At 35.8% G+C, this 25689-nt stretch overlaps 1 protein-coding gene across 7 annotated transcripts in view; it reads left to right on the top strand.

Annotated features, from left to right (window-relative positions):
• The window catches only part of BRIP1 (BRCA1 interacting helicase 1), a 190394-nt gene that overhangs the window by 152886 nt on the left and 11819 nt on the right, over positions 1-25689 (top strand). For all 7 annotated transcript variants that reach the window (XM_063628493.1, XM_055256721.2, XM_055256722.2 and 4 more), the window contains exons 17-18: positions 2792-2904; positions 25200-25282. In XM_063628493.1, the coding sequence (XP_063484563.1) occupies positions 2792-2904; positions 25200-25282 (196 nt within the window). The remainder of the gene's footprint in view (positions 1-2791; positions 2905-25199; positions 25283-25689) is intronic.

Raw genomic sequence — 25689 nt, 5'->3', positions numbered from 1 at the left:
TATAGGTTATGCAAATACTAAGTCATTTTATATCAAGGACTTGAGCATCCATGGATTTTGGTATTTGAGGGAAGTTCTGAAACCAATCACCCATGGATACCAAGGGACAACTGTACCATTTGATATACTTGTCCTGGAATACTACAGTTGCACCAGATTATTACCTGGAGACAATTACTAGGCCACAGTGCAGGGAGAATAAACTCAAACAGAGCTCAGTGGTCACACTGAGTTGAAGAGATAAAGTTTAGGGAAAGTCTGTGGCAGCTAGAATTTGCAAGGCAGAGTACTAGAGAGGATGGAGCTACATAGAGAGAAAGCTCCAGGTATCTGCATAGGCATCCCCTTGAGTTTTTGGTCGAGTACTGATTGGCATATACATGAGAGGAAGCTATGTAAGGCCAGGGAAATAAGTAGGCAGAAAAATTCCTAGAGCTCGCAAAGTCTGGGAATAGTTTGAGTTCCCAGCAGCCAGAAGAGAAAAACTTCATAACACATGGGGTACTTGATACAATCATCAGTAGAGTTTCACCTTTGTATGGGGGATAAATTAGCCCTAGACTAAAGGCTGCTCTTGACTTTCCCTAACAAAGCCGCCAAAGAATGAACTGGTTCCAAGTACCCTAATTGCATTCACAACAAAATCCATCAACCACTGACTTAATGCCCACAATGTCTAGTATCCAATCAAAAATTAGCAGGCATGCAAAGAAGAGAATTTAACCCATAACACAGAGGAAAATCAATCAATAGAAACAAAACCAGAAATGACAGAGATGTTAGAACTGGCTAGCAGACAAGGATTTTTTAAATATCTTAGGTTTTATGCTCTGTAAGTTCAAAGAAGATAGAAGAAAACATGAGCATACTGAAAAGAGAAACAGAAGCTATTTTTAAAATACCTATGTGAAATCTCTCGATATGAAACAAAAAATACTCTGGATGGATTAGACACTGCAGAAGGAAAATTTGGTGAACTTGAAATCTTATAAATAAAAATTATCCAAAATGAAGTGTAGATTGAAAAAAAAGAGGGCCAGTGACATGTGGAGTAATATAGTCTAATATAGTTGTAATTGGAGTCTAAGAAGAAGAAGAAAGTGTTTCGAGGCAGAAGAATATATATATTTAGAGAAATAATGGCTGAAAAATTTTCAAGTTTGATAGAAACTATAAGTCCACAGGTCCAAGAAGCTTAATAAAACTTAAGCAAAATACACACAACAGCACATTGTAATCCAATCCAAAGTTGCTAAAAGAAAGGGGAACATTACAGAGATAGGACAATAGCATATTTTTTCTTCAGAACTATGCAAATCAGAAAATAATGAAAAGACGTCTTTAACAAAGAAAAAAACCTGTCAATTTAGAATTCTTGATCAAGTGGGACAATCTCTTAAAAATGAAGATAGTGAAGGCTTTTCAGAAAAAAAAACAAAAGCTGAAAGAACTCATTGCTAGCAAACCTGCACTACTAATATTAAAGAAAGTTCTTCAGGTAGAAGGAAAATGATACCAGATGGAAATTTAAATCTATGTAAGAAAATAAAGAGTGCCAGAAATGGTAAATCTGTGGGTAAATACAATATCTTTTAAAAGATAATCTTTTGGGACAAAACAGAAATCTGAATAAAATACATAGATTATTTAATACTAATGTACTAATGTTAATTTCTTAATTTGACATGAGCTATAGTAATACAAGATGTTAACATTAGGGGAAATTGGGTAAAGGGTATAAGGAATCTCTGTAATATCTTTGGAACTTTTCTGTAAATCTAAACTTATTTCAAAATTATAAACTTATTTAAAATTAAAAGATAATGTACTGTTTAAAGCATAATCAAAATGTTTTATGGGTTTATAGCATGTATAAAACTAAAATGTATGGCAGCAATAGCATAAAGGACAATAAAAGGAAATGGAAGTATATTGTGGTATTGTTTTTACATCATATGTGAAGTGGTAAAATATTATTTTAAGGTAGACTAATAAGGATGTATATCATAAACCCTAGAGGAATCACACACACACAAAGACATAGCTAATAATCCAGTAGTGGAAATAATATGGAAGCATTAGTGGGGGGAGGGGGGAAACTTGATTGATCCAAAAGATAAAAACAAAATGGTACAGATTGGGGGGTGGGGGGGAAGCAAGGTGGTAGTCTTAAACCCAATTATAACAATAACTGCATTAAATGTAAATGGTCTAAACATTGCAATTAAAAAGCAGAGATCACCAGACTGGATAAACGTAAAAGAATGAACTACTCATAAACCTTTCAACATGAATGAATTCTAAAAGTATATTAAATGAAAAAAGTCACAAGTCATTACATAGTATATGATAATATTTATATGAAATTCTATAAAGGGCAAAACAGAAAGCAGATCAGTGGTTGCCAGGGCCAGCGGTGGAAGAAAGAAACTTACTATAAAGGGATAAGAGGGAACTTTTAGGGGTGATGAAAATGTTCTATATTATGATGGTGGTTACATTACTATATATATCAAAACTCATCTACTTGTATACTGAAAATTGTGTGGATTTAATGAATGTAAGTTCAATAAAACTGCTTGAGATCACAGCTGATTAGTTATATGCATTAGGTAATTTAAGGAATGTGAAGCTAAATAAAACTATTTTATATGAAATGAAAAAAATCAGTACTGAAAAACAAAATCTCTACCCCAAAAATATGTATATTCAAACTATTAGAAGTTAATATGATGTTTAAAATGAGCTTTAATTATCTACTAATTTTTTAAATATATTTTAAAATTATTAGGTTGAACTAAAACGACAATACAATGACCACCATTCAAAATTGAGAGGTCTTCTACCTGGCCGTCAGTGGTATGAAATTCAAGCATACAGGGCCTTAAACCAGGCCCTTGGTAGGTAAGTGGAGTGAAATTTAATATAATATTATCTGTGACAGGGCTATATATATAAAGCTAGTCTTGCTACTTTACTCTTTATAATAAACTTGGTAAAATTTTATTTAACTGGAACCGTAGGAACTGGTATGTATTCAATGATAGCTGTCACAAGTAGAATTTGAAAAGAGTAAATAAGAATAAGTTATTCCCAAAACAAAACTCACAATTTGCTAAAGTTTAAAGAAATTTTGTGATTGGTGTAACAATGAATAGCACACAAAGATAATCAGTAAATATTTATTAAATAAAGCTTATTAAATCAAAAATTTTGTCTTGTGAACATCAAAGCTCAGATAACAATTTTATAGCTAAACAGACCTCTCTTCTCATCTCCCCCAAAATGTCAGGGATGAAAATTGATATACCAGCCAATGTGAGGAGATATTCTGTTTGAAAGTGTACTTTCAGTATGGAATCTGTGTGTCTGTTAAAATATCATCAATAGAAACAAAATCTATTTTACTGCCCAGTGAGCTTTTTGTAGTTGCACAATTTTTCATTCTGCTTCTATATAAAGAAGACATCTGACAGAAAAAAAAATATCATTTTCATTTTAATGTTATTTGTAAGGTTTAGATAACAATGTGATTACAATCTATACTTTCTTGTGTCTTTTATGTATGGTGATAATGTTGAAGGATAACATTGAAACTGAAGGATATTTAATAATTAAAGAAAAAATAAAATAATTACTTTTTATTATTATTATTATTGTTTTAGACAGTCTCACTCTGTCGCCCAGGCTGGAGTGCAGTGGCGTGATCTCGGCTCACTGCATCCTCCACCGCCCGGGTTCAAGCAATTCTCCTGCCTCAGCCTCCTGAGTAGCTGGGATTACAGGCGTGCACCAACATGCCCAGCTAATTTTTGTATTTTTAGTAGAGATGGGGTTTCACTATGTTGGCCAGGCTGGTCTGGAACTCTTGGCTTCAAGTGATCCACCCACCTCAGCCTCCCAAAGTGCTGGGATTACAGATGTGAGCTACTCGGGAGGCTGAGGTAGGAGGATCACTTGAGCCTGGGAGGTGAGGGTTGCCGTGAGCTGAAATCATGCCACTGCATTCCAGCCTGGGCAACAGAGCCAGACCCTGTCTCAAAAAAAAAAAAAAAATTAGCAAATCATTGAAGAAGGGTTAAAACAAGCTATAGTCGTGATCCTAAAGAATTAACACCAACTAAACATTTAATCATGATACTCCTACTTCTAAAGATTCTTGCCCATTAAGATTTGTGCTTTGTGAAACTCATTTTTAAATCATCATTTTATACAGTCATGCATCACTTAATGACAGGGATATATTCTGAGAAGTGAGTTGTTAGGCAATTGTATTGTTGTGGGAACATTATAAAATGTACTTACACAAATCTAGATAGTATAGTCTACTACACATATAGGCTATATGGTATAGGCTATTGTTCCTAGATCACAAACCTATACAGCATGTTACTGTACTGTAGACAATTGTAACACAAGGATAAGTAATTGAATGTATAAATGTAGAAAAGGTACAGTAAAGATATGGTATAGAAATACAGTATATTAAAAATAGTACAAATGTATATGGCACTTACCACGAATAGAGCTTACAGGACTATAAGTTGCTCTGAGTGAGTCGACCGAGTAGTGACATTACTGTACACTAACTGTAGGCTTTATAAACACTGTACACTTAGGCTATACTAAATTTATTTATTTTTATTTTTTCCATAATAAATTACCCTGAGCTTATTCTGACTTTTTCTTTTTGAGAGATGGGGTATCACTATGTTGCCCAGGCTGGTCTCGAACACCTGGGTTCAAGCAGTCCTCTCACCTTAGCCTCCCAAGTAGCTGGAACTCCAGGCACACACCACTGTGCCCAGCTTACTGTAACTTTTTTACTTTATAAACTTTCCATCTTTTTATCTTTTTTTTTTACCTTTTTGACTCTTTTACAACACTTAGCTTAAAACACAAATTATACAGCTGTACAAAAATAATTTTTTATATCCTTATTCTATAAGCTTTTTCTATTTTTGAAATTTTTATTTTTTATTTTTTTACTATTTAAACTTTTCTGTTAAAAATGAAGACATGGGGAACGCAATGGCTGAAGCCTGTAATCCCAGCACTTTGGGAGGCCAAGGTGGGCAGATCACTTAAGGTCAGGAGTTCGATACCAGCCTGGCCAACGTGGTGAAACCCCATCTCTACTAAAAATACAAAAATTAGTTGGATGTGGTGGCAGATGCCTATAATCCCAGCTACTTGGGAGGCTGAGGCAGGAGAATTACTTGAACCCGGGAGGTGGAGGCTGCAGTGAGCCGAGATCACCCCACTGCACTCCAGCGTGGGAGACAGAGCAAGACTCCATCTCAAAAAAAGAAAAAAAATGAAGACATGAACACTCATGTAGTAGCATAGGCCTACACAGGAAGACTCCATCTCAAAAAAAGAAAAAAAATGAAGACATGAACACTCATGTAGTAGCCTAGGCCTACACAGGATCAGGAGCATTAATATCCCTATCTTCTACCTCCATGTCTTGAATCACTGGAAGGTCTTCAGGACCAATAAATAACATGCATGGAGCTGTCATCTCCTATGATAACAATGCCTTCTTCTGGAATTCTTCCTGAGGGATCTGCCTGAAGCTGTTTTATAGTTAACTTTTTTTTTAATATAAGTGAAAGGAGTACACTCTACTGATAAGTACAGTATAGTAAATACACAAACCAGTAACATAGTTATTATCATTATCAAGTATTACATACCATACATAATTGTATGTACCATACTTTTATAAGACTAGCAGCACAGTAGGTTTGTTTACACCAGCATCACCACAAGCACTTGTAATGCATTGTGCTGTAATGTTACAATGGTGACATCACTAGGTGATAGGAATTTTTCAGCTCCATTATAATCTTATGGGACCACTATCATATATGCACTTCACATTGACTGAAACATCATTATGTGGTGCATTACTATCCCTTAATTTCATATTGTAGGGCATCAACATCTAATTTGTAAATGCTATAATTAGGTTTTGTGCAAATTAAATTTTTTTTTTGAGATGAAGTCTCGCTCTGTAGACAGGCTGGAGTGCAGTGGCACAATCTCAGCTCACTGCAACCTCTGCCTCCTGCGTTCAAGTGATTCGCCTGCCTCAGCCTCCCAAGTAGCTGGCACTACAGGCTCGCACCACCACGCCCGGCTAATTTTTGTATTTTTAGTAGAGATGGGGTTTCACCATGTTGGACAGGCTGGTCTCGATTTCTTGACCTTGTGATCCGTCTGCCTTGGCCTCCCAAAGTGCTGGAATTACAGGCGTGAGCCACCACGTTCGGCCCACAAATTAATATTTTATATTCTCTATGAAATTTTAATTAACTTAACCATGTAATTATTTATTTCCTAGTGAAGCTGTAAGGCATTTGGATAATTCATAGAAACAGGTTGGGCCAGGTGAGGTGGCTCATGCCTGTAATCCCAGCCCTTTGGTAGGCGGAGGTGGGCGGATCACCTAAGGTCAGGAGTTTGAGATCAGCCTGGTCAACATGGTGAAACCCCGTCTCTACTAAAAATACAAAAATTAGCTGGGCATGGTGGTGTGCGTCTGTAGTCCCAGCTACTTGGGAGGCTGAGGCAGGAGAATTGCTTAAACCTGGTAGGTGGAGGTTGCATTGAGCTAAGATTGCGCCACTGCACTCCAGCCTGGGCAACAGAGGAGACTCCATCTGAAAAAAAGAAATAGGTTAAGAGTAAAATCATGAAAACATGACCAGTTGACATATTTGCACTTCAACCAGAAGTCCCACAACTAATCATAATCTAACCCAGTCAAATCAAAAATTTTTATTTTTCTGGTGTCTTGTGTACTTATATTAGCCCATTTGTAAACCAGATTGCATGTGAGTTCAGATTTGTGTATAGCTTAGACATAGCTATATGTATATATATGCAAATACATAAGCTATGTGTATTTGTGTATAGCTTAGACGTAAGACTACAACAACTAGATTTAAGCCCTAGAACATGTCACCCACTGTACTCCCCAACATTTTATTTTTTATTTTTATTTTTATTATTATTATTATTTTTTTTTTGAGAGAGAGCGAGTCTTGCTCTGTTGCCCAGGCTGGAGTGCAGTGGCGGGATCTCAGTTCACTGCAACCTCTACCTCCCGGGTTCAAGCGATTCTCCTACCTCAACCTCCTGAGTAGCTGGGATTACAGGCACATGCCACCACGCCTGGCTAATTTTTGTATTTTTATTAGAGACAGGGTTTCGCTATGTTGGCCAGGCTGGTCTTGAACTCCTGGCCTCAAGTGATCCTCCCGCTTCAGGCTCCCAAAGTGTTAAGATTACAGGCGTGAGCCACCACACCCAGCCACTCTCCATCATTTTAGAATGGTATTCTGCATGTATTTTTCTTCAAACTGATTCAGGTCTATGGTTAAGCTACAGAGATCCTGCTCCCCTTTTCTCCCTAGAAATCCCATTTTACTTGGAGTCAAGTTGCACTGCAGGTTATTGAAGCATCACATCTGCTTCCTTTGTGTCTCCCTGCTGATTGACCTTTTTTTTTTTTGAATTTTAATATTCAGCTAATAGTTTCTAGGGGAGCTTGAATATATTTTTGAAATTGTTGACTTTTAGTCATTATATTCAATTTACGGAAAATAAATATTCTTACCTCAGTTGATTTTTTTCTTCCTTTTAGTATAAGCAATGCCTTAAATTTCAAGAAACCATGTGAAACAAAAGTTATATTTGTATGTGGTTTTCTCGTTTACAAACCTTTTTCACATATATTATCTCATTTGATTCTTCTACCAATCACTTCCAGTAGCAATGCATGTTGCTACTTGATGTTTTATTTGATTTGCTTTGCTTTTTTTTGTTTGTTTGTTTTGTTTTGTTGTGTTTTTTTTGAGATGGAATCTCGCTCTGTCACCCAGTGCAGTGGAGCAGTCTTGGCTCACTGCATCTTCCTCCATCCAACTTCAAGCGATTCTCCTGCCTCAACCTCTTGAGTAGCTGAGATTACAGGCACGCACTACCATGCCCAGCTAATTTTTATATTTTTATTAGAGATGGGGTTTCACCATGATGGCCAGGCTGTTCTCAAACTCCTGACCTCAGATGATCCACCTGCCTCAGCCTGAGTTGTTTTTAAACTGGTTGTGAGAAATTAAATTATTTTTCTAAGGCCACATGGCTACTAAATGGCCCTTTACATCTTGGCCCCATCCACTTCTAAAACTGTAATACCTGCTTTTTCATCCTTATCCTCTACCTCTAGCCACCGAATTTTTCACTATTAAACATAAGTATGTCACTATTAAACTATCAAACATGCTATATTCTTTCATTACGCTTTGCCTTGGCTTATAAGTTATCTTACAATTCATGTGGCAAATTTAGCAATCAAAACCTCATTGAAAGTCATGTCCTTTATGAGGACCTTTAAAACTTCTCCAACTAGAGTTATTTATACCTTAGTAAACCTACAGCATTTTGGTTGCTATCTGTATTATAGCACATATCTCATTGTATTGTAATAGCCTATCTGTTTTCTTCCTTGAACATGTGTTACATGTTTTTACATTCTCAGCAACCAATTAAGTCTCAAATGCTTGTTGAATTAGTGAAAAATGTGAGGTTCAGTGCTTTTTCCTGCCATACAACATTGCCCAGAGGGCTTTTAGAGCTTCAAAACATGCTTTCCTGGAATATAAAAATCATGTATTTATAGTATTGATATATAATACTGTACTTTTAGAATTTTATTAACTTTTTTAAAATGGAGAGCCCAGCTATCATTTTACTGATTTTCAGGGAATAATGTCAATAATTAATAATTTGTTACAAAGGAACTTATCCTTTTAAAACCAATCAATAAGTAAAATTTTTTAAATTAAAAAAATAAAGACCAAGCAAATGTTTTATGTTATTTAATAAAACTCATAATGTATATTGATTGACAGAAAAGGTGCTTATACTCTGAGGCACTCTTCTTGTAAGGGATACAGAAGATCTAAAGTAAGCAGAAACCAATGGATTCTTTTTAATGTTAATTTTTTTAAGCACACATGGGACTGTTAGAATATTTGAAGTAATATAAGTCTATGAAATACAAGAGCAGCCTTTGGAAACATACCAGATGGTTTTGCAACCAGGTTACAACTGCACTATGAGTTTCCTAACTAGTCTTTGTTGCTTTACTGAAAGTATAATCTTTGTCTCAAGCAGGCATAATTCATTTAAGCCAGGCAGTTTGAAAACAATGGTAAAAAGAAAAGGTGAAATCTTTTTTCTCTGAATTGTTTCATTAACAGAAATACCTTTCTACCATACCATAGAATGTTTTAAACATAAATCAAACTGGAACCAAAATACAGTGGCACACTGACTTTCCACTGACTTTCAATACTCTTCTGTAGTATTGACAATATTAATATTCTTCCTATCCTTCCCAGTGTTATGGTCTGTTGCCTTGGAGCCTATAGGTTACTTTAAAATAATATCAAAAAATAATGCCCTATAAAATTTAGATTTTTTTAGTCTTTGTAGAAAAATTGAACATTTATGTTACTCTTCACCCCCTCAAAATCCTATGATAATAAAGGAATGAAAATGTCAAACCTACAATGTTACAAAGAGAGAGAGGAGACAGTGACAGACAAGCGATATCAACAAATTTTGAACACTGGAAAACAGCTGAATGACTAAATGACTTAGCAGGCAAGAGAAAGCTGAAATTTAAATCTACATTGATGATAGTCAACAAGAACTTTCAGATTCATGTATGAAAAAGCCTAGGATTTGGAGCAATCTAAAATGTCAATGAAAGTAAGGTTTAAAAACAGGTGGCTTGGTTACAAATCAGTATAAGAAACAATTAGCCCCCCTCCCTCACCCAGATTTACTGCTGGAAAGGTTGAACAACAGAGTCTCTGTATTCTTCAACACCAGGCACAGCTGAAGATGTATTAAAGATGGAGGTTAATATTATATATGGGGATTCTACATACTGAATGTGAGAATTCCATCCCCCTTTTCTTTTCAGCTCTGAGTAGGCTGACAATCAGTCTTACATCTCCCAAGCGTGTAGAATTCCTTTTTAGGGAAACTGACCACCCCATAAGAAAATATCTACAAATTGGCCCAGTTCCTACCAAATTACCCTATAGCAAACTCCCCAGCCTATAAGCTCTACCCATACATTCAGAGCTGCCAATCAGTGTTTTAGTGCCTTACTATTAAGTAAGTGCAGAATCTTCACCAGACTGTCAAAGTCTCTGACATGAAAAACAGACCAAAACAACAACAACAAAACAAGTCCAACGAAGCAAACAAAAACAGAGCAGAAGAACTCTGAGAAAATAGAAACAACACAACAGACTAGAACAAGGATTGGCCAGTGTTTTCTATAAAGGGCCAGACAGTACAGTAGTCTCTCCTTATCCACAGAAGATAGATTCCACAACCTCCACTAAATGCCTGAAACCATGGATAGTACCAAACTCTACATATACTATGTTTTTTCTATCTGATAACCAAGATTGCTACTAAGTGACTAACGGGCAAAAAGAGTATACAGCATGGACATGGTGGACAAAGGGATGATTAACATCCTGAGTGGGACAGCATGAGATTTTTATCATGCAACTCAGAAGGGCATGCATTTTCAAATGTATGAATTATTTCTGGAATTTTCCATTTAATATTTTTGGACTACATTTGACCATGAGTAACTCTGACCATAGGCAAGATTGTGGCTGTGGGGGACTATTGTGTATATTTTAGGCTTTACAGGCTACATACAGTCTCTGCCACATATTTTTTGTTTTTTCCTTAATCCTTTTAAAAATGATCACTTGAGGTCAGCAGTTTGAGACCAGCCTGGCCAACATGGTGAAACCCCATCTCTACTAAAAATACAAAAATTAGCCAGGTATGGTGGCACATGCCTGTAATCCCAGCTACTCAGGAGGCTGAGGCAGGAGAATCACTTGAACCTGGGAGGCGGAGGTTGCACTGAGCCAAGATTGCACCACTGCACTTCAGCCTGGGCGACAGTATGAGACTCCTTCTCAAAAAAAAAAATGTGAAGACCATTCCTACACATTGGCGGCTGTACAAAAACAAGACATGGGCTATTTTTGTGGGCACTATAGGCTATAGTTTGCCAACCCCCAGATAGGAGAAATCTTCAAAAAAAAATCTTAATATCCATAGAGATGTAACGTATTGCCTCCATGAAACAAGAACAAAAGAATAAGAAAAAGTTCTTGGAAATTAACATGATACCAACAATTTTTAAATGCATAATAGGGCTTGGAAGATAAAATGGAAATTTTCCAGATCAAAAAGAGAAAGCGGGAAAGAAGAACTAGAAAATTAGAGGATCAGCATGCAATAACCAACTTCTGATAAATAGAAGGCTCAGATCATGAGAACAGAAAAAATAAAGGAAAGAAACATCTCAAAGAAATAACTCAAGAAAATTTCTCAGAATTGAGTAACATGATTTCCTGGTTGAAGTGGCTCACTCAGGCACAGGTAAAGGAGGAAGAGCTACAAAGCACTTCACTGTGCCCTTTCCAAGTACCAAGGGATAAAGAAAAAGTCTTAAAATCTTCCAAAGACAAAAAGACAGGTCTCTATCTTACAAAAGACAGAGAATCAGAATCACAACAGACTTCTGAAAAGCAACATTGAAACTAAAAAAATAGAAGAAATTGTCTTCAAATATTTTAGGGAAATTTTTGATTTGTAACTTAAGTTCTACATGAGCCAAACTATCAATAAACTGTAAGACAAAATAAAGCCTTCAACATACAAGGACCTAAAACATTTGATTCGAATGGATACTTTCTCAAGATGTTACTGGAAGATGTGCTCCATCAAAATAAAAAAAAAATTCAAAAAGGAATATCAAGGATGCAGGGAACTAGGGTTCCAATCCAGAATAGAGGCAAAGATAATTCCTAAAACAACCGGAAGGAAAACTCTGGAATGATAACAGTGCAGCAAGTAGTCTAAATTGAGTTCAGAGGATAGAAGGTTTGACCATACTTGGAAGAATTTTTACAGCTATGGCATGGTTTGGGGATTAATTAATGACAGAAAACATTAAAAATTAATCCATAAAAAGAAGAGGCAGTTATTAACTCCAGGGAAGGCAAAAAGTCTTGTACAATAAAGGAAATCTAATTATAGTGCACTATGTGACTCAGTTGTTAATATTCCCAGGAAGGGATGGTGAAGTATCAGTGGTATAAGAGAAATAAACATCTTCCACAGGAGAGAATCAGTACATAAGTTCTAAAGTTCAAACACCAAGAAGTAGTAGTAGGATGAATGTTCCTTAGAAATGTGGAGATAAATAACCAGAAGAGCTACCTAAAATATTGAAAGTAATTGTTTCTGAGGAATGGGAATTGTAAACAGGAGGTGGGTGGGGAAAGGACAGTTATGTTTTTCATTGAAAACATAAAACTATGTGTTCGTGTTTCTTTGATAAAAGTTAAAATTTACAAAGCTAAAATTAACTTTAAAAAATAGTTCGGGCGTTTCAGTCCTAGATAAGATGAAGTAAGCATATTTAATAGTTTAAAAAACCTAGACAGAATATGCGGAGTAGCGTTTGAGGACCTGAAAAGTAAACACTAGTAGGCAGATTAAGAAAGGAGACCAGAATTCAAAATACCAATGATCTAGCTCAAGTAACTGTATAATACCAGATAAAGTAGAATTCCAAGCAAATAAAATTAGGGATAAAAGAGAACATTACATAATGATAAAAGGGTGAATTCACCAAGAAGACATAAGAATCATAAATGTGTATGCACCCCCAAAACAGTTTCAAAACACATGAAGCAAAAACTGACAGATCTGAAGAGAAAAATAAACAAATAAACAATTACAGTTGGAAACTTCAAAATTCCTCTCAATAACAGAACTAGTAGACAAACTAATAAAGATATAGATGACTTGAGCAACATTAGTAGCCAACTCAAGTCCAGTATGTTCTCTGACTGTAATGGAATTAAACTAGTAATCTAGTTTAAACTAGAAATCAATAACAGAAAAATGTCCAAATACTTGGAAATTAAGCGGCATATTTCTAAATAATCCACAGGCAAAACAGCAAGTTTCAAGTAAAATTAGAAAATATTTTGAACTAATCAAAAATGAAAATACAGCATATCAAAATGTAAGGACTGCAGCTAAAGCAGTGCTCAGATGGATATTTATGTCATTAAATGCTTATTTTAGGAAAAAACATCCTCAAATCATTGATCAGGGAAACTGACCACATCATTGATCTTAGTTTCTACCTTATGAAGCTAGAAAAAGAAGAGCTAAATAAATGTGAGGCAAACAGGAAAAAAAGGAATAATAAAAACAAGTATAAATTGATGAATTGTAACAAAAATAATGAAATCAGTGAAATTAAAATTAAGCTGTTTGAACTAAGAGTTGAGCTACCATTCAACTCAGCAATCCCATTACTGGTTATATGCCCAAAGGAAAATAAATCATTCTGCCAAAATGACACATGCAGCTGTGTGTTCATCACAGCACAATTCACAAAAGCAAAGACATAGAAGCAACTCAAATACCTATCAACGGTGGACTAGATAAAGAAAAGATGGTACATATACACCATGGAAACTGCACAGCCATTAAAAAAGAATGAAATCATGTCCTTGCAGCAACATGGATGCAACTGGAGGCCATTATCCTAAGCAAATTAACACAGAAGCAGAAAACCAAATACCATATGTTCCCACTTATAAATGGGAGATAAACAATGGGTACACATGGACTTAAAGATGGGAACATAGACACTAGGGAATGAATGTAAGTGGAGGCAGAGAAAGAGGGAAGCAAAGGTTGAAAAACTACCTATTGTGTTCTATGCTTGCTTTCTGGGTAACAGGTTCAATTGTACTCCAAACTCAACATCATGCAATATACCCTTGTAACAAACCTGCACATGTACTCCTGGAATCTAAAATAAAATAAAAATTGAAAAAGAAAAAAAATAGACTCTTTGAAAAGATCAATAAAATTGATAAACCTCTAGCAAAATTAACAAAGAAAAAGAAGAGAAGCCACAATTACTAATATCAGGAATAAAAGAGGTATTAATAGTATAACTACAGACTCCACAGGCATTAAAAGAATAATATGAGAATATTATGAACAACTCTATACATACACATTTGATAACTTAGATGAAGTAGATTAATTCCACAAAACCCACAAAATACCAAAATTTACCCAAGATGAAATAGATAACATGCATAGCTATCTAGCAAAGAAATAGAATTCATAGTTAAAAGCCTTCTAAAAAATTCTCCACCCAGATGTGTTCATTAACAAATATTACCAAACATTTAAAGAAGAAATAACATAAATTTTACAAGATCTCTTCCAAAAAATAGAAGATGTAATCCTTCCCAGTTTATTTTATGAGACCAGAATTAACCAGCAACCAAACCAGATGAAGACTACAAAAACAAAAGGAAAAGTGGGGAAAAAAAGAAAACTGTAAGAGCCTAAAAATAAAACTGCACACCTACAACCATCTGATCTTTGACAAAGTTAGCAAAAATAAACAACGGGGAAAGGACTCCCTGTTCAATAAATGGTGCTGGAGTAACTGGCTTGCTATATGCAAAAGAATGAAACTGGACCCCCTACCTTTTACCATATACAAAAATCAACTCAAGATGGATTAAAAAGATTTAAGTGTAAGACCTCAAACTATAAAAATCCTAGAAGAAAACCTAGGAAATACCGTTCTAAACATCAGATTTGGCAAAGAATTTGTGACTAAGTCCTCAAAAGCAATTGCAACAAAACAAAAATTGACAAGTGGGACCTAACTGGCTAGCCGTATGCAGAAGACTGAAACTGGACCCCCTTCCTTACACTATATACAACAACCAACTCAGGGTGAATTAAAGACTTAAATGTAAAACCTTAAACTAAAAACCCTTGAAGAACACCTAGGAAATATCATTCTGGACATAGGCTCTAGCAAAGATTTCATCATGAAGACACCAAAAGCAATTGCAACAAAAACAAAATTGACGAATGGGACTTAATTAAACTTAAGAGCTTCTGCACAGCAAAAGAAACTATCAACAGAGTAAAGACAACCCAATGGGAATGGGAGAAAATGTTTGCAAACTATGCATCTTACAAACGCCTAATATCCAGAATCCATAAGGAACTTAAATTGACAAGCAAAAAACAACCCCATTAAAAAGTGGCCAAAGGACATGAACAGACATTTCTCAAAAGGAGACATGCATGTGGCCAAGAAGCATATGAAAAAATGTTCAACACACTATCATTAGAGAAATGCAAATCAAAACCACAATGTGGCTGGGCGTGGTGGCTCATGCCTGTAATCTCAGTACTGGGAGGTCAAGGTGGGCGGGTCACTTGAGGTCAGGAGTTGGAGACCACTCTGCCCAACATGGCAAAACCCCATCTCTACTAAAAATACAAAAATTAGGCGGGTGTTGGTGGCGCACATCTGTAATTCCAGCTACTTGGGAGGCTAAGGCAGGAGAATCGTTTGAACCTGGGAGGTGGAGTTTGCAGTGAGTTGGGATTGTGCCACTGCACTTCAGCCTGGGCAATAGAATGAGACTCTGTCTCAAAACAAACAAACAAACAAACAAAAACAAAAAAACACATACATACACAATGAGATAACATCTCACACCAGTCAGAATGGCTATCGTTAAAAAATCAAAAAGGAAAAATCAGATGTTGGCAAGGTTACAGAGAAAAGGGACCACATATGTACTGTTGGTGGGAATGTAAATTAGTTCAGCCACTGTGGAAAGCAGTTTGTTGATTTCTGAAAGAAGTTAAAGCAGAAGTACTGTTCAACCCAACAATTCCATTATTAGGTGTATACCCAAAGGAACGTGAGTCATTCTCCCATAAAGACATATGTATCTGTATGTTCATCACAGCACTATTCACAGTAGCAAAGACGTGGAATCAACCTAAATGCCTATTGATAGTAGACTGGATTAAGAAAATGTGGTACATATACACAATGGAATACTATGCAACCATAAAAAAGAGTAAGATCATGTCCTTTGCAGCAACATGGATGGAGCTGGAGGCCATTATTCTAAATGAACTAACGCAGGAACAGAAAACCAAATACCACATATTCTCACTTATACACGGGAGCTAAACATTGAGTATACGTGGACAGAGAAGGGAACAACAGACACCAGGGCCTACTTGAGGGTGGAGAGCTTAAAATTAAGCTGTTTGAACTAAGAGTTGAGCTACCATTCAAGGAAAACTACCTGTTGGATACTATGCTGCTTTTTACCTGGGTGACAAAATAATCTGTCCCAATTTGTCACAACAGATCCCCATGACATGCAATCTGCCTCTATAACAAACCTGCACACGTATTCCTGAAACTAAAATAAAAGTTAAAAAAAAACAACAACTATAGATCAGTATCCCTCTGAAACATAGATGAAGATGTCCTCAACAGAGTGCCAGCAAATTGGGTAAGGTCCTCAAAAATGGCAGAACAAAGACCTCTGAAATTTCTAAAAGCAATGAGAAAATAGGCAAAAATAAGTTAGAAGCAACTTTATCAAAACTCTGGGTATTAACCAAAAGTTACAGCATTCTAGGAAGCATTTACTCCTTAAAAATAGCTGAATTGCAGTAAGAACAGTAAGCTTTGTGGTATTTTAACTTGCTCTGTTCTCACCTCTCTCCAAGTTCACAATAGCCTTAAAAACCAACAGCCTGAAATCATGAGGAAAGTCAACAACCTGACAGTCATTGGAGGGAGCAAAACAGGTCTGGAGTACATTTCCAGAGAATTATGTGACCTACCTGGGAGTTTCCTGGAAGACCCCACTCACAAAGCTATCTTTATTTGACCTGACTCAGAGCTCACCCAGCCAGCTGTTTAACTTCACAGTTGCCTGAGACAATGAATGACATTTGGGGCAAGTGAGAGGCTAGCCAAAAAATGTAAAGAGAAAAGCTGAGGAATGTGATGTCCATAGAGAGCTTTTAAAGTTCTGACATATTCCTGGGATTTTAGTGGGCCCTGCATATGTGTAGGACTGTGCATGTGACCAGTGATGTGGACATGCTAAGAAAAGACCTGAAAAGGCCCTAAGCTATCACCTTGGTGCTCTGCTGAAGCAGGAAGTGAAAACAAGATCAGAGTTATTACCTACCTTGCTGAGGATTGAAATTATGCCCCAATATATGCAGAGACTCTTGGCAAAGAATGGGAGACATGATGGTTCTAGACATTTAAGGAAATCTCTGTCTGATTATTAGCTGACTACTAAGTTAACCAAGCAGTCTTCAATGACCACACATGACAGAATACAGACTTTACAGGATTATTTTAGAAAAATTACAAGAACAAAAAACCTTGAAGAGGGAGAATAATCCGATTTCTATATTTGCCACATTATATTATTTAAAATGTACTGTTTTCAACCAAAATCATGACACATACAAAGAAAGTATAACTAAGAGAAAAAAATAATAGAAACTCTTCCTGAGGAAACCCAGACATTTGTCTTAGTAGACAAAGCTATGCCTTAGGAGAGAAAGCTAGTTCAAATACGTTCAATAACTAAGCAAACTGTGTCAAAAACTATGAGAATGATGTCTCACCTCACTAAATAGGGAATATCAATAAAGAGATAAAATTTGCTTAAGAAAAACCTAATTGAAATTCTGGAGTTGGAAAGTATAATAGCTAAAATGAAATATTCATTTACAGGGGCCCAACAGCAGATTTAAGCAGGCAGAAGAAGAATTGATTTACTTAAACATCAATTGAGATTATTTACTCTGAAGAACAGGAAGAAAAAGAATGAAGGACAACTAGCATAATCTCAGAGACCAGTAGAACCTCATCGAGTGTACCAACATATGCATATTTGGAGTCCCAGAAGGAGAGGAGAGAAAAAAGAATAGAAAGAATATTAAAGAAATTATGGCTGAAAGTGTTCTGAATTTTGTGAAAAACGTTAATTTATACATCCAAGAAGATAAGCGAACTCCAAGTAGGATGAACTCAGGGAGATTCCTATCTAGATGGTTGAAATCAAACAGCCAGAAGACAGAATCTAGAAAGCGGCAAGAGAGAAATAACTTATCATGTACAAAACATCCTCCAGACCAGGAAGCAGTTAATTGACATGTTCAAAGTGCTGAAAGAAAATGACTGTCAACCAAGAGTACTATATCTAACAAAACTGTCCTTCAGAAATAAGGTAAAAATTAAGACATTCCCAAATAAACAAAAACCAAGAGAATTACTCTGTAGCAAACTCATCCTACAAGAAATACTAAAAGGAGTCTTTGAGGCTGAAATGAAAGGATTAGGAAGTAAGTCAGATGCACATGATGAAATAAAGAATACCCACAAAGATAATGACATAGGTAAATATAAAAGTTAATATAAATGTACTTCTTGCTTATAATTCTTTTACTCTTGATTTTTTAAAAGGGCAACTGCATAAAACAATAATTGTAACTCTGTGGTGATTGTCTCGTGGGTTGCCAAGACCACCTTCAGGTTCAGTAATTCACTTGGAACAGGTAGATAGCCTCAGGATATAACTGTATACATGGCTAGGATTTATTACAGTGAAATGACACCAAGCACAGTCAGCAAAGAGAACAAAACATGTGCATGGGACAAAGTCTAGGGAGCCAGTCTTAAGCTTCCAAGTGTCTTCTCCCAGTGCAGTTACACAGGATGCACTTCCCCAAGCAATGAGTTGTGGCAACATGTGTGAAATATTTCCAATCAGAGGAAATCATTAGCACCCAGGGATTTTACTGGGGCTGGTCATATAGGCAGCCTCTGCCTAGCAGTTTCCAGAATACTAGACTCTCAAAAGGAGAATAAGTATTCAGCATTAATATACTGTTTACTCAAACAGTGCAGGGACAGTGAGACACTCTTATCAGTCAATTACAGGTACCCTCCTGAATCTAAGTTTTCATTCATCAGCCCAGGGCCACCTTTAAACAGACCTTTCTAGGGGTAAACAATCCAACCTACAATGTTAATTCTTCTGCACCAGCATACAATGTTTAAAGATATAATTTATATGACAATAACAACCCAAAGGTGATAGATGAGGGAACAGAAGGACCATTTTTGTGTATTATTGAAATTAAGTTGGCAATTATCCTGACTAGTTTATTACTAGTTGATATGTTTATTATACTCTTCAACCACTAATAAAAATAAGAAAATATAGTAATGTAAATGACAAGAGAATTAAAATTATATACTGGAAAGTGTCTATTGGAGAAAATGGAAACTAATGGAAAGACAGAAGAACGAAATACGTAAGGCATATAGAAAGCAAATAGCAAAGTGAGTATTTTACAAAATAGCTGAGTAAATCCTACCTTATCAGTAATTACGTTAAATGTAAATGGATTAAACACTCCAATCTAAAGGCAAAGTTTGGCTGAATGGATTGAAAACAATGTGATATATGCTGTCTGCAAGAGAAACACTAGTTTGAAAAACACAAATAGGTTGAAAATAAAATGATGGGAAAAGACATACCATGCAAATAGTAAACAAAGAGAGCTGGTTTGGTTATACTAATATCAGATAAAATAGACCCTTAAGACAAAAAAAAAGTTAATGGAAACAATTAACATTTTATAATGAGAAAAATGCCATTCTGCCTGCAATTCCAGCACTTTGGGAGGCTGAGGTGGGCAGATCGCTTGAGCTCAGGAGTTCAAGACTAGCCTCGGCAACATGATGAAACCCTGTCTCTACTAAAAGCACAAAAAAATTAGCCGGGTGTAGTGGCGTGTACCTATAATCCCAGCTATTCAGGAGACTGAGGTGGGAGAATCACCTGAGGCCAGGAAGTTGAGGCTGCAGTGAGCCATGATCTCACTACTTCACCCCAGCCTGGGCAACTGGAGTAAGACCCTGTCTCAAAAAACAACAACAACAAAAAAAAAAAAAAACAGCCATTCTCTCAAGAATGTATAACAAGTCTAAATATGCAATTATAAACACATGCAGTTAACAAAAAGGCCCCAAAACACATCCAGCAAAAAGCATCAGAAATCAATAATTTAGTAATACTTGGAGACTTCCATACCCTACTCAATAATGGATAGAACAACTAGAAGGAAAATCAACAGAAAATAAAAGCCTTGAACAAAACTACAAACCAACAACTACAAACAAACCTAACAGACATCTGTAGCACACTTCACCCAACAACAGGAAAATACGCATTCTCCTCAAGTGAACGTGGCATGTTCTTCAGGATAGGCCATCCGTTCATCCGTAAAATATAAGTTTCCATAAATGTTAAGAGGTTGAAATCATTACAAGTATTATTTCTGACTACAATGAAATAAACCAGAAATCAGTAATGGGAGGAAAAATGGAAAACTCACAAATACGTGGAAATTCAATGACATGCTTTTAAACAACCAGTGGGTCAAAGAAGAAATCAGAAGAAAAATTGAAAAATACATTATAATAAATGAAAATGGAAACAATGTCCCAAAATTTTGGGGACACAGTGAAAGTACTGCTCCCAGGGAAACTTAAAAAAGCTATAAGCATCTAGGCCAGGCGTGGTGGCTCACGTGTGTAATCCCAGCACTTTGGGAGGCTGACACGGGCGGATTACCTGAGGTCAAGAGTTCCAGACCAGCCTGGCCAACATGGTGAAACCCCGTCTCTACTAGAAATACAAAAATTAGCCAGGTGTGGTGGCACATACCTGTAATCCCAGCTACTTGGGAGGCTGAAGCAGGAGAACTGCTTGAGCCCAGGGGGCAGAGGTTGCAGTGAGCCAAGATCATGCCACTGCACTCCAGCCTGGCTGACACAGCGAGACTCTGTCTAAAAAAAAAAAATACTGTAAACATCTGTATTTTAAAAGAATAAACATCTGGAATCAATAATCTAACCTTCCTCCTTAAGGAATTAGGAAAAAAAGAGCAAACTAAACCCAAAGCAAGGCAATTAAAGGAAATACTAGAGCTTAAAAAGGAAATAAATGAAATAGAGAATTCAAAGAACAGTAGAGAATAACCAAGGTAACAAAAGTTGATTTGTTGAAAAGATCAACAAAATTGACAGACCTGTACCAAGACTAACCAAAGAAAATACAGAGAACTTCTAATTTACTAAAATTAGAAATGAAAGAGGGGATGTTACTACCTTACAGAAATATAAAGGATTATAAGAGAATACCTTCAAAAATTGTGTGATGACAAATAACTTAGATTAAATGGACAAATTCATAGATAGACACAAAATACTGAGAATGTAACAAGAAGAAATAGAATATCTTTTTTTTTTTTTTTTGAGACAGAGTCTCACACTGGGTTGGAGTGCAATGGCATGATCTCGGCTCACTGCAACCTTCGCCACCCAGGTTCAAGCAATTCTCCTACCTCAGCCTCCTGAGTAGCTAGGATTACAGGTGCCTGCCACCATGCCTGGCTGTATTTTTAGTAGAGAGCGGGTTTCACTATGTTGGCCAGGCTGATCTTGAACTCCTGACCTCGTGATCCACCTCCCAAACTGCTGGGATTACAGGCGTGAGCCACCGCGACCAGCTGAAATAGAATATCTGAATAGATGTATAATAAGTAAAGATAGAATTTGTCATCAAAACACTTCCCCCTTTATTTTTATTTTTATTTATTTATTTATTTATTTTTTGAGACAGAGTCTCTATCTGTTGCCCAGGCTGGAGTGCAGTGGTGCAATCTCAGCTTACTGCAAGCTCCGCCTCCTGGGTTCACGCCATTCTCCTGCCTCAGCCTCCCAAGTAGCTGGGACTACAGGTACCCGCCACCACACCCGGCTAATTTTTTGTATATTTAGTAGAGATAGGGTTTCATCGTGTTAGCCAGGATGGTCTCGATCTCCTGATCTCATGATCCACCCGCCTTGGCCTCCCAAAGTGCTGGGATTACAGGCGTGAGCCACTGCGCCCAGCCTTTTTTTTTTTTTTTTTGTGTGTGTGTGTGAGACAAAGTCTCACTCTGTCACTCAGGCTGGAATGCAGTGGCGTGATCTCAGCTCACTGCAACCTCTACCTCCCAGGTTCAAGTGATTCTTCTGCCTCAGCCTCATGATCAAATGGCTTCACTGGTGAATTCTACCAAAAATTTACAGAAGAATTAGCATTAATCTTTCATTAACTCTAGCAAAAAATAGAAGAGAAATATTTACCAACTCATTCTATGTGGCCAGTATTACCTGATACTAAAACAAGTAAAATACATTACAAGAAAAGAAGATTGTACAGCAATATTTCATATGACTATAGAAATAAAAGCCATTGACAGAACCAGCAACATATGAAAAGGATTGTACACCATGACCAAGTAAGATTTATCCCAGCAATCCAACATTGGTTCAACATGCTTTATAAAATCAATTAATGTAATACACCATATTAAAAGAAGACCAAAACCACACGATCTTCTCAAGATACAAAAAAGAAAAAAAAGCATAAAACAGTATTCAACACATTTTCATGATGAAAATACTCAATGAAGTGGGAATATAAGGTTACTTACTTAGCTTTAATGAGGTCATCTATTAAAAGCTCACAGCTAACATCACACTTAATCTTAAAAGACTGAAATGTTTTTCCTAAGTTCAAGGTCATGACAGTGATTTCCACTCTTACCACTTCTATTCAATATTGTATTGGAGGTTCTAACCAGGGCAGTGAGACAAGAAGAAGAAAGAAAGGTATACAGACTGGAAAGGAAGAAGCAGAACTATTTTTATTTGCAAATGATATATTACATTCTAAGAAAATTCTAAGAAATCCATTTTTAAAATAACAGAACTGATAGGTTCAGCAAGGTTTCAGGTTACAAGACCAATATTAAAAAATCAATACATTTTTATTCATTAGCAGCCAAAAATCTAAAAATGAACTTAAAAAATTCCATTTAAAATAACATCAGAAAGAAGAAAATACTTAGAAATATACTTAACTAAGGAGATGAAAGATCTGTATACTGAAAACTGCAAAACATTATTGAAAGAAAATTCTAAATAAATGGAAAGAATCCCATGTTCATGGATTAGAAGACTTATCGTTAGGATATCGACACTCCCCTATATTGATATAGAGGTTAAATACAATACTAATCAAAATCCCAGCTGACTTTCTGGCAGGAATTGAGAAGCTGATTCTAAAATTATTATGGAAAAGTGAGGAACCCAGAATAGTCAAAACAATCTTGAAAAAGAAGAACATACTAGGAGAACAAACAGTTTTCTATTTCAAACTTACTAAAAAGCTACAATAATCAAGACTATATTGTATTGGCATAAAGACAGAGGTATAGATCAATGGGTAGAATTGAGGGTCCATAAACAAATTCATACATCTACAGTGAACTGGTTTTTGACAAGAGTGCCAAGACAACTCAAAGAAAGAATAGTCTTTTCAACAGATGGTGTTGGGACAACTGGATATCTATGTGCAAATAATGAAATTAGAGTCCTACCTCACACCATATACAAAAGTTAACTCAAAGTGGATCAAAGACAGAAAAAGGCAAAAACGGAGGTATAAATTTTCTTGACCTTGTATTAGGCAATAGTTTCTTAGATCTGCTGTCAGAAGCACAAGCAACCGAAGAAAAAGTAGGTAAATTGGACTTTGTTATAGTTCAAATTTTTATTCTTCAAAGGACAGTATCAATAAATGGAAAAGACAACTCACATATGGAGAAAATATTTGTAAATCATGTGTAGCAGGATCTAGTATCCAGAATATACAAAGAACTCTTACAACTTAATAATAAAAAGACAAAATGGGCCATTAAAAATGGACCAATAATTTGAACAGACTTCTCCAAAAAAGGATACACAAATGGCCAGTAAACACATGAAAAATGATGTTCAACATCATTGGTTGTTAGGCAAATGCAAATCAAAGCCATAATGAAATATGATTTCACACTTCCTAGGGTAGATATATTTTTAGAAGGGTATACAATAACAAATGATGGTGAGGATGTGGAGATTTTGGAACCCTTGTACGTATGTGGTGGGAATGTAAAATGTGCAGCTGCTTTGGAAAACAGTATGGCAGTGTTTGAAAAAGTTAAACATAGAATTACCATATGACTCACCAATTCCACTTCTAGGTGTATGCCCAAGAGAATAAAAAACATGTATTCATATAAAAGCTTGTACCCCAATGTTTATAGCAGCATTATTCATAGTAGCCAAAAAGTGGAAACATTAACTTATAAATGAAGTACTGAGAAATGATACAATATGAGTGAATCTTGAAAACATCATGTTCAGTGAAATATGCCAGATACAAAATGCTACATATTGTCTGATTCCAGTTAAATGAAATGTCCAGAACTGGCAACTCTCTAAGGACAGAAAGATTAGTGGTTGCCAGAGGTAATGGGGAATAATTGGGATAATTTGGAATAACAGCTAGTGGGCACAGGGTTTCTTTTTGGGGTGGTGAAAATGTTCTGGGATAGATAAGTGGTATAGGTTATACAGCCTTGTAAATATACCAAAAACCATTGCATTGTACACTTTAAAATTGTTTAATCATTATTAAAAAGTATGTTTTTATTTTTAATGTATTTTTTTAAACTAGCAAATTGAATCCAACAATCTATAAAAAGAATAATACACCATGACTAGGAATGCAAGGATGATTCAGTGTTTGAAAATGAACCAGTGTAATCTCCCATATTAACAGTCAAAAGAAGAAAAACTACATGTTATGTCAATTGAATTTTAGAATATTTTTGACAAAATTAAATGTTTATTCATGATTAAAAACTCTCATCAAACTAGTAAAAAGGACCTTTACATAAAACCTACAATTATTTATAATATTTAAGGTAAAAAAAAAAAGGGTCTGTGTAGCTAAGAAAGATCTTAGAAAATATTTTCTATAATTTTCTTGAGTGCCAAATAAAATACAACATCTTGGATGCAAGTTATCCGTATTTGGAAAAAGTAGGGTATTTTTAATACATCTACTTTGTTACATTGTATTGGATAGCTTCTATAACTTTTCTGATAATAACAAATTGTTTAAAGGAATCTATAAAATTGATTTTTTCCAATTTTCTGTCTGTCCCACTGGAAAACTGGATTTATTTCCAATGTTATAATTATTTGATTTTTTCCCTATTTTTTCTAGATGTATTCGACACAGAAATGATTGGGGAGCTCTTATTCTAGTGGATGATCGCTTTAGGAATAACCCAAGTCGCTATATATCTGGTAAGATCTCAGCTGGGCTTAGAGTAAAAACTAGTAACAATCTTCATATTTTTATTGTGGTGAAAAACACATAACATGAGCTCTACCATCTTATTAAGTGCACAGTACAATATTGTTAACTATAAGCACAGTATTTCACAGCAGATATCTACAACTTTTAAATCTTACATAACTGAAACTTAACACCAACTGAACAGCAATGCCCCATTTCCCTCTCCCCCACATCCACTGACAACCACCGCTATACTTTCTGCTTCTATTAGTTTGACTGTTTTAGATACCTCATATAAATTGAATTATGCAGTATTTGTCCTTCTGTAACTGGCTCATTCAGTTAGCATAATGTCCTCAAGGTTCATCTATGTTGCAGGATTTCCTTTTTTTCAATGACTGCTTAATATTTTATT

The sequence above is a fragment of the Symphalangus syndactylus genome, chromosome 20, assembly GCF_028878055.3.
Source record: "Symphalangus syndactylus isolate Jambi chromosome 20, NHGRI_mSymSyn1-v2.1_pri, whole genome shotgun sequence".
In the NCBI taxonomy this organism is placed as follows: Eukaryota; Metazoa; Chordata; class Mammalia; order Primates; family Hylobatidae; genus Symphalangus; species Symphalangus syndactylus.
The sequence above is the reverse complement of the archived record's forward strand: the minus strand, read 5'-3'. Positions and strand labels throughout refer to the sequence as shown.